This window comes from Centropristis striata, chromosome 13 (assembly GCF_030273125.1).
Source record: "Centropristis striata isolate RG_2023a ecotype Rhode Island chromosome 13, C.striata_1.0, whole genome shotgun sequence".
Classification (NCBI taxonomy): domain Eukaryota; kingdom Metazoa; phylum Chordata; class Actinopteri; order Perciformes; family Serranidae; genus Centropristis; species Centropristis striata.
Window position 1 is genome coordinate 34,675,904 of NC_081529.1, and position 11,054 is coordinate 34,686,957.

The 11,054-nt window shown below is 40.3% G+C and overlaps 1 protein-coding gene across 1 annotated transcript in view; it reads right to left on the bottom strand.

The window, feature by feature from the left end:
* The window catches only part of cep112 (centrosomal protein 112), a 219,298-nt gene that overhangs the window by 99,106 nt on the left and 109,138 nt on the right, over positions 1-11,054 (bottom strand). The window contains exon 20 of the mRNA XM_059347126.1: positions 416-598. Coding sequence (XP_059203109.1) covers positions 416-598 — 183 coding nt within the window. The remainder of the gene's footprint in view (positions 1-415; positions 599-11,054) is intronic.

The window sequence follows — 11,054 nt, forward strand, 5'->3', positions numbered from 1 at the left end:
CTATCACGAAACCCCGCTGCGATAAGAAATAATTTCAAAAACATTCCAAAAATGGTAGAAGTTGGAACTGGGTGATTTTTTTTTTTTACTTCGTTATTCAATTTTTCCCCCGTTTTTTGTTACTTTTACTTACGCGAAGCGACATTTTTGACCAAAAATTAAATTTTATTCAAACAGCAACAACTAAAATTCTTCCGTACGCTCGTACCGGATACACTGCAAACGCCCCATTACCAATATCTGTCTTGCTTCAAGTAAAAAAAAAAAATGAAAAAAAAGTGTCTTAACCCGCTGTGCTTTTGAAACCCCAGGAAAACGTCAATGGGCAAAATACAAAATGGTTGTCCACGGGAGAGCGGTGGGTCAGCATGTGTGTGTGTGTGTGTGCAAACGTGGATCAGTGGAGACCCCCTACCTGGGCATCGCGCTTCCTCCATTCCTGGGTGTGCTGCTGGTGCTGTTGCAGGGCGGCCCTGGCCTGCCTCTCCAGGCTGCTCACCTCCCACTGGCGCTCCTGGACCAGGCTGTCCTTTTCCGCGCTGTGCTGCTGCTGTAGCCGCGTCCTCTCCTGCTCGTGCTGCATGCGCTGCTCAGCCATCTGATTGGACAAGCAGGCAAAGAGAGACTTCATCAGCCAACACACACTCAGAGCAATCCTGTCGTCATGACAACTTGTCCATCCACTGATCCATTCATCCTTTCTTCGTCCTATTCCATAAACCCCTTCTCTCTGCACGTAGAACACCCATGTGCCCTAGCAATTTCGGGCGAAATTGGTAAAAAAATAAAAATAAAAAAAAAGGTGGGAAAAAAATGCGGGAAAAGTTTCTCCGCTTCCTCACATTGTCTGTCAGAGGAACGACATGATGTGATGTGTTTACATCTGGCTTGCACCCCCGCCCTCCCACCTCTACTGGCAATTGTACAGACCTCAATGTCCCACTCCTCTCTCTCTTCAAATCTGTCCCCCTCGCCCTATTCTGCCATCGGCATATAAAAGAGCAGCTAGTTTGGGCTATGCATGCAAGCTGGTAGGGGTTAGCCATCTGGCTGCAGTAACTACCCGATGCCCCATGCTATGCGCCTGACAGCATGCGAAAATCGGCTTAGGCGATGACTATGATGATCATTATAAACCCAAATCAGAAAAAAAAAATGAAGAGGTCGGCGAGGACAGCGAGAACTTGAAGGTGAACCACGGAGACGCTTAAACATTCTTGATAGTGCGTTTTTACCTGTAATTACATTCTTTGGATTAATTCGACCATTTTCAAATCCATTCACTTTCGATATCAGTTTCCATGTTTTCACAATTAACGGGATTATGCTCAAGCGGGGCTGCAAGCATTGGGTTTTATGCGACTAATGAAGGATATATGAAGTCAGACTGTAGCTTACGGTACAAACATACAGTAGACTTTAGTTGCAATGAGTTACAACCAGCTACACACAATACAGTAGAAGGAAATAAAACACTTCTAATGGGGCACAAAGCTCCAATTTTTCAGGGCTTAATCATCCTGGCAGCTGAAGCAAGTCTGCATCCCAGCACGACTGTGAGCGGAGTCACCTGCTGAGAGGTGAGCCTTGGCAGCAGAGCTCCCAAGCCCAAGCCCCCCAAGCCTTTCCCAGGCTCCGTTCCCTTCCCACTCCCCCATGGCGGGGGGGACCAGTGACCCCCACACCATCCCGCCGTGCAACCCCAGCCAGAGAGCCTTGAAAGGACAGCAGGGGCTTGGGGCCCATTCGCTTCCCTGCTTTGAAGCTAATCCCCTGCACATTGTGCTTGACGGCACCCTACCTGGCCTGCCAGAGAAGCGGAGATCCACGGCCTCTGTGCCCGGTGCCTGCTCTATCCACGGGCCTATCTTCGGACGTTGCATGCTATTCAGAGCAGGTGATGAATGAGGGACTATCTACAGGAAGCCGGATCCCCTGTCCCAGCACTGGGAGGAAGGCCACAATGGACGCTTCGTTTGGGCAAGCCAAGAATTTACCCCGCAGGTTTTGAGAGAGCTTTGCTAAATGCCCTTCTGAAAAGGGCAACGGGAAGAACTATAGCTGGATAAAAATGTATTTTGTGTCTGTGGCTCAGTTAATGGCATGGCGGACACACAAACACACACACATACCCCCAGGATACCTCACACTCCCAATTTTTCCAATGCATAATAGTTCACAATGCTCCATTAGGCAAACACTGTGCAAAATGTGGGCAACATCACCAATGCTGGGTCTTGTTGGTTTTCTGAGAATCTGTTGCACCTACTGGTACCTTGTTTGCCATGTAGCAATAAAAAATATACTAAAAACCTGGATTGATCTGGTTAGTCACATTGGACTGCTATTATATTGAACACTACTGTATATTAGTAATGTTGGTAGGCTCATTTAGACTAAATAGGCTCTGTTCTTCCTCATCAAAAGGCTCAAAATAAGGTTTGCGGCTCCATTACAACATGTTTTCTCTTTATTTGGCCAACAATGGCTCTTCTGTTAGTAAAGGTTGCAGACACAATACAGTAGAAGAAAATAAAACACTTCTAATGGGGCACAAAGCTTCAATTTTTCACACACATACCCTCAGGATACCTCACACTCCCAATTTTTCCAATGCATAATAGTTCACAATGCTCCATTGGACAAACACTGTGCAGGATGTGGGCAACATCTTCCACATGGTGCCACTGGCGATGTTGACTACGGTGCATTCCACAGACAAATTTGCACCTTCGCCTTCATTTTCCATAATGAATAGACACAAATGAGATCCACAGCCAGAACACGTTGTCCCTCAGGGATAGTCAGCTTCATACAGCAGCACAAGTTACAGCTGACAGACTAGATAAGCAGGCAATTGCTTCGAGAACTCCCCAGCAGGACAGCAGGACCAGAAACGGTAACAGAAAGTAGGGGGGAGGACATCGTGGCTTACTGTTCGCTCCTGTTTAGAGTCTCGGGCCACGGGGGGTTTTTTTGGAGGAAAGAGGGGATCTGAGGTGAAACGAAGATGAAGAAATGGGCAAGATAGATCCATTGTGAGCAAAAAAAACAGCTAAAGAAAAAGACGGAGAGGAGATGACAGGGAGCAGACCCAGCAAGGAGCCTGGTTGTGACATCACGTAGCGCCAGCGTGCAGCGGAGGATGCTGGGTGCTGCGGTTCTTAAAGGGACCGGCGTGGCGTTTATGAGGAGAAGACTGAGTCGGTGATAGCACAGCTTGGTGCCACAGATACAGAGTGGGTCGGGTGTTAACGCACAGCACGACTCCTGTCAGCCTGGCCTGACATGGCTGTGTGTGTGTGTATGTGTGTGTGTGTGTGTGTGCATTGCTGCATTGAGACAGGACAGTGAGGTAATGGGCTTCTTTCAGCCCCAGGGGGGAAATCTAAAATGTTTGGGAAGGAGGAAGAAAGAAGAGGCCGTTGAGGAGAGCTGAACAGAAGCCTGTCTGGTCTCAGCAGGGGAGCCTGTGGGTGAGTGTGGGAGGGGAGGGGAGGCAGACAAACCGCTTATTCCTCACTGTAGGTTTTGAACTGAAGATGGCCAGTGAGTGCTGCTGAATATAAGTAGGTTTGTGTGTCCAGTAGGTGCACTATACACTATAAAGTCTCTGAAGTAGACTCCTTTATTGCTTCCACCATAGGAGTGATTTTTACAGTTTATTGTCAGCAGGATCGCCCAAAACTACTGGATCAATTTTCATTAAACTTGGTGGAAGGTTGGAAGGAAGAACCAAGCAGGAACCTCAGGGCCTTAAACCTGCAAGTCAGTTTGTATGATAGTCAATAAAGCTCCGTTTACATGATGGAGGTCTGAACAGAAGACGCAAAAGTGGCGTCTCGTCTTCACTTTTTATTCTGCGTTTAGACGAGTGTTTTCAGAAGGAAATCTGCTGCATACGGTGATCTAAAGTGTGTGAATGTGATTGGGTATGCAGCCAGGCGGCATCACTTAAAGCCATAAGAGCATCTCTGGGCATGTGGAAGTTTTCATCAGCTACTCCTTCCACAAAGTTCTCCACCATCACTAGATCTCCCAGGTCTCCTCCAAAGCCGTCTGGCTGTTTTTGGTCATTTTGCATCTTTTTTGGTCATTTTGTGTCTTTTTTGGTCAATTTGTGTCTATTTTGTGGTCAATGTGTGTCTTTTTTGTCAGTTTGTCTTTCTTTGGCCATTTTGCATCTTTTTTTGTGGTTATTTTGCATCTTTTTTGGTCAATTTGTGTGGGTTTTTTTGTGTCATTTTGTGTCTTTTTCGGTTATTTTGTGTCTTTTTTTGGTTATTTTGCATCTTTTTTTGGTCAATTTGTGTCTTTTTTGTCATTTTGTATCTTTTTTTGTCATTGTGTCTTTTTTCTTGGCCATTACTTCTCCTTCCACAAAGTTCTCCACCATCCACTAGATCTCTCAGGTCTCCTCCAAAGCCGTCTGGCTCGCCTCCGACGAATTGCTGCATCCAGAATGTGATTCCAGATCCTTCTCTGTTCACTAATACTATCTGTACATATCCTGTACATTTGGTGGAAAGACTCCTGTAAGTTTATTAGAGCTGCCAGAGCAGCTTGAAGGTCCCACGCATGGAAATAATCCCACATGTTTGTTTATTTCCTGTACTGGAGCATTGATGTGACGTAAACACATACGTGACGTGAGCAGATCAGATCAGAGTTTTGTGTCTTGTCAGTGTAGACGACACGCTACGGATTACACTTTTAGGAGGAACTGTCTTCATTTCAGATAGGCTACTCATTATTTTTTACATTGAACATGTGATTATCTATAGTCTATAGATGGATATAGTCAGATTGCAAGAGAAATACAGGAAGAATTTCAAGCATTTACAAGCACTTTATCCAAAATCGAAGCACTTTTAACGTTTAAATTCAAGCATTTTCAAGGATTTCAAGCACCCGTGGAAAACCTTGTTATTACTGTATAAAATCACAATCACAGGGTACATAAACTAAATATTTTCTCCTTTCGTTAACATTGTAAGACTGGGCTTGGCCTTGGTGGGAGTCTTTGTCTGCAGAGCTCCCTTCTGGCTATCTACTGTTCCAGTTTAACATCTGAAGAACGAGGAACGCTGTTGAGGTTTCCCTTAACTCTCGAGGTCCTGACCCCAAACCAGCCGTCTGACCTCACTGCATCACACCGACGTCAAGAGGCAGAGCTCTGTGAGGACGCCGTGACGTCCAGCTGGAGAACAGCTCCTTCATACATTAGTTCCCTTTTTAAAGTCCCATTGAAGCCGCCCTCCAGAGAATGTTTCTTTTGTGAGCGTCTGAATGGACAAACTTGACCCCTGCAATCTTGTGACACCAATCTGTGTGCAGTGGAGGCACAATGCACACATGCACGGGTACGCATAAAGCAAAAAAACTAGAATTTAAAAAAAACGATAACTGAAACTGTATTATGTGGTTACAAAACTAACTAAAACTAACTAAAATTATAGTGAAAATGTCCTTAGTTTTCGTCTATCAACTTTAAAAGTTATCAACTTTTTTTCATTCATAATTCCAGGAGAAGCACCAGTGAAATCACCGTAATGACACCAAATTGGCTGTAAAGAGCAACTTCTTAGCTTTCAGAAAACATTGGAAATTTTCCGATAGCGTAATCCGTTCAGTTATTAAGGTAATCCGAAGTGTGCTTGAGCAAACATGTCACCGGCTCAACACTCTTTGGATGTTTGATTAACCGAAGAAATAAAAAAGGAAAAATTTATTACGACCTCTTTGAATCTTGCATTACAAAGCCCCTTCCAAATAAACTAAAACGAACACTAAAACTAATAAAAACTAAACTAAAAACTTGCAAACTCACTCTAAAAACTCATTAAAACTAACTGAATTTGAAAACAAAAATTCACAACGAAATTTAAACTAAAACTAATGAAAAATCCAAAACTATTAAAACCTTGGCATATAAAGTACTTGTGGTGGTGCGGATGTGTGCGCTGAATCCCAGTTTGCAGAATGCACACACAAGATAAAACGATTGTGTGCACACGTCACACACACACACACACACACACACACACACACACACATCATCTGCATACAGATAAATCCCCTCTGTTTTTTTCTACCCTTCTAACTGTGCAGCTGATGTCACCAGCACTCATATCAGCATCATCACACAGACAGGCCCTTTGTCTTTATATGGTTTTTATCTTGAAGAAACTTCTCTGTAGCAGAAGAGGAAAATCGTCACTTCAATATTTTCTTGCGACGCTTTGATTACTTACAAAATGAGAGCTGAAGATAACACTCTCTAAAACAGGGGTCTCAAACTCAAATTACCTGGGGGCCACTGGAGGCAGCATCAAAATGACCCAAAAAAAGACACAAAATAAAAAAAAAAAGGACACAAAATGACCCAAAAAAAAGACACAAAATGACTAAAAAAAGACACAAAATGACCAAAAAAAGACATAACGTTACTAAAAAAAGACACAAAATGACCCAAAAAAAGACACAAAATGACAGAAAAAAAAACGAAATTACTTAAAAAATGACACAAAATGACCAAAAAAAGACACAACATTACTAAAAAAGACACAAAATGACGCAAAAAAGACACAAAACTACTTAAAGAAGGCCTGTATAGTTGGACACAAGTTACGTAGACACACAAAAAGGGAGCTGAAGATAACACTCTCTAAAACAGGGGTCTCAAACTCAAATTACCTGGGGGCCACTGGAGGCAGCATCAAAATGACACAAAAAAGACACAAAATTACTAAAAAAAAGACACAAAATGACCAAAAAGACACAGAATTATCAAAAAAAGACACAAAATGACCAAAAAGACACAAAATTACCCAAAAAAGACACAAAATGACCAAAAAAGGACACAAAATGACCCAAAAAATACACAAAACTACTTAAAAATGGCCTGTATAGTTGGACACAAGTTACGTTAACACACAAAAAGGGAGCTGAAGATAACACTCTCTAAAACAGGGGTCTCAAACTCAAATTACCTGGGGGCCACTGGAGGCAGCATCAAAATGACCCAAAAAAGACACAAAATTACTAAAAAAAGACACAAAATGACCAAAAAAAGACACAGAATTACTAAAAAAAGACACAAAATGACCCCAAAAAGACACAAAATGACAGAAAAAAAACTAAATAACTTAAAAAATACACAAAATGACAGAAAAAAAACTAAATAACTTAAAAAAAGACACAAAATGACCCAAAAAAGACACAAAATTACGGAAAAAAAACTAAGTTACTTAAAAAATGACACAAAATGACCAAAAAAAGACACAGAATTACACCAAGTACTTGTGGTGGTGCGGATGTGTCCCAGTTTGCAGAATGCACACACAAGATAAAACGATTGTGTGTGCACACGTCACACACACACATCATCTGCATACAGATAAATCCCCTCAGTTTTTTTCTACCCTTCTAACTGTGCAGCTGATGTCACCAGCACTCATATCAGCATCATCACACAGACAGGCCCTTTGTCTTTATATGGTTTTATCTTGAAGACAAAAGGCTTCCTGATGTGCTGCTAACCCTGTGTAGCTGTCTTCAACTGTCAGCTGCTCCCCCACTTCTCTGTAGCAGGAGATGAAAATCGTCACTTCAATATTTACTGCGACGCTTTGATTACTTACCTGTTTTTTTCACATGAGACACAATTTATGATTCCTTCAGAGCGATAAATCGTAGCGGTTGTTTTGCACTCAGGACACTCAGATAAATTCTAACAGTTACTGGATCATTATAGAGGCATGAAAACGTCTTTTGGATATACATACATACAATCTGTTTAATGGTTTAAGCGGCTCTGTCTGCCTTTTTATGACAATATGCGGCTGCCACAAGAAGTAAAAAAGATGCTTTTTCCCACTTTTCCCCATTTAAACTGGTTTAACATCATAAATCCTATTTAAATCTTTTGAAAGTGTGATCCCCCCTTCCCCCTCCCCCTCCTCCTTTCCATAAACCCCATTATAATTACAAACACAAGTGTTCAGTCATGGAGTAAATCAATATTGGAGAGCCATTTCTCAACTCCTTGGAAATAAAGCTTGCCTTATCCTCCACTTATAACTGTCTACAGCAAATTACACACGGTGTAAAACTTCATCTGGCCTGGAAAATGAGTGTCTGCATGCTTATAATCACACAGGTTGAGTGCTGGTTTGGTTGGCTGGGAATAAATCATGTTGTGGTGGATATAAGGGGGATAGAGATGCTCCACCAGTTAGTGCTGTACTCTTTAAATTCTAATTAATTTAAAGGGAAAATTCAAGAGTTTGAGAATTATTTATATTTTGCTGGCAATCTAAAAATATATACTGCATGAATCTGTTATCACGTGGTGCAATTAGCTGCTATGCAGGGCTGCGTGATTATTCCTGACAAAACCATCCATGGTATACTCATGATTATTTATGATAAATAGTAAAGTGCCTGTTTAAAACATGCCTGTTTCAGAACGGGTCACTTGTTTGACCTCCAGTATTGCAGCTTGCAGCTTTCTTGAGAGCTGCTCATCCAAACAACTGCACACACAAATATTTTAAATGTGATATGGAATTTGACCATATCGCATAGATCAATATAGTTAAAAAAATGTTCTTTCTTTATATATAAATGCTGCCCTTTACTAGGGTTTGTCATATTTAGTTATTTTGTAGTGTTTGTTATTCTTTTCCTCATATAAATATAAATATTTTTGGCATAGTTATGCTTTGTAGGCCTGTATAGTTGGACACAAGTTACGGAGACACATAAAATGAGAGCTGAAGATAACACTCTCTAACCCAGGGGTCTCAAACTCAAATTATCTGGGGGCCACTGGAGGCAGTATCAAAATGACACAAAAAAAGACACAGAATTACCAAAAAAATACACAAAATGACCAAAAAAGACACAAAATGACAGAAAAAAAACAGAATCACTTAAAAAAGACACAAAATGACCAAAAAAGACGAAAAAAATGACCAAAAAAAGACACAAAATGACAGGAAAAAAACTAAATTACATAAAATATATACTGCATGAATCTGTTATCACGTGGTGCAATTAGCTGCTATGCAGGGCTGCGTGATTATTCCTGACAAAACCATCCATGGTATACTCATGATTATTTATGATAAATAGTAAAGTGCCTGTTTAAAACATGCCTGTTTCAGAATGGGTCACTTGTTTGACCTCCAGTGTTGCAGCTTGCAGCTTTCTTGAGAGCTGCTCATCCAAACAACTGCACTAGAGGTAGAAATAGATATAGATAATAGATAATAGATAATAGATAATAGATAATAGATATGTTCATTTTCGCCATGTTTTTACGTAATTTCAAAGTTCCTAAGTGGTCAGACATATATTCTTTTAGGTCATATACGGTGCATGTATTCTGAAAAATGAATAACATGCATACATTTAATTGAACTTTATTAGCTATAGCTATAGCTATATTTAAATGCTTCTTTGACCCAGAAAATGTAGATTTTGACACCAAGATTGACCTTCCAATTGGCTTGGAAGATATATTGGTTCTCATAGACTTTATATGGCTGCCATCAACAGAAAAAGAGAGCTGAAGATAACACTCTCTAAACCAGGGGTCCCAAACTCAAATTACCTGGGGGCCACTGGAGGCAGTATCAAAATGACACAAAAAAGACACAAAATGACCAAAAAAAGACACAGAATGACACAAAAAAGACACAAAATGACAAAAAAAGACACAGAATTACCAAAAAAAGACACAAAATGACAAAAAAAGACACAGAATGACACAAAAAAGACACAAAATGACAAAAAAAGACACAGAATTACCAAAAAAAGACACAAAATTATTAAAAAACACACAAAAAAGACACAACATGACCAAAAAAATACACAAAATTACTAAAAAAGACACAAAATTATTACAAAAAGACACAAAATTACCAAAACAAAGACACAAAATTACAAAAAAATGACACAAAATTACAAAAAAAGACACAAAATTACTAAAAAATTAGACAAAATTACCAAAAAAATACACAGAATGACTGAAAAAACACTAAATGACTTAAAAAAGTGACCAAAAATGACCAAAAAGACACAAATGACCAAACAATACACAAAATTATTAAAAAAAAAGACACAAAATTATGAAAAAAAGACACAAAATGACCCAAAAAAGAAACAAAATGACCAGAAAAACACACAGAATTATTAAAGAAAGACACTAAATTACTAAAAAAGACATACAATTATTTTAAAAAGACACAAAGTGACCAAAAAATGTAATTAAAGGGACCTTCCACACACAACACGGTAAAGTGCCATTCATATAAAACTCACATTAAACTTTCATATCAAGGTGGGGGCCACAAAATATCGTCATGAGGGCCACAAAGAGGTGAGAGTAGATGTTCTTTTTCTTTTCTTTTCTGTCTAAAATATTCTGTGACATTGTTAAAGTACAGAGCCAGAGATAAAGATCCCACTAGAGCCAGAGAGGTTAAAGTGTAAAATGTAAGTGATAGAAATATAAACTCTGCTCCTCGACGCCTACAACGAGTCGTCTGCCTCCCATAATATCCGTTTCTGTGCTTTAATTGAATCTGATGCTCTTTAGAGACGTCCTCCTATCAGCAGGCTGGATTTCAACCAGTGGTAAAGATGATTTCTGGACTCCTGATGGAAAACGAGTGACAGAGACGCGGCGATAAGGGGACGAGCGTCTGCTGTGCAGATTGCATTAGTTTTCAATTGGCAACGTTTAAGATATTTATTGAGCTGCAATCCGAGCTTAATCTAAAGCGTGTCCCTTATCATGAGAAATTAATCAGCTGGAACAGATGGAGAGAAATAACACGACGCTTCTAAATGGAGTCAGTCCCCTCGGCTGGCTGCAGCTGCCCAACGCTACACTGGTAATAAAGGGAAGATAACAATAGACTGCAAAAAAACAAGATGAACACACTAAATCTCTACTAGCAACATAAATGTGATTTTGTAATTGTGTGTGATGGTTTTTATTCTAGTGGGACTCTTTTTTATTTGTATCTTGTGTATTTAGCGAA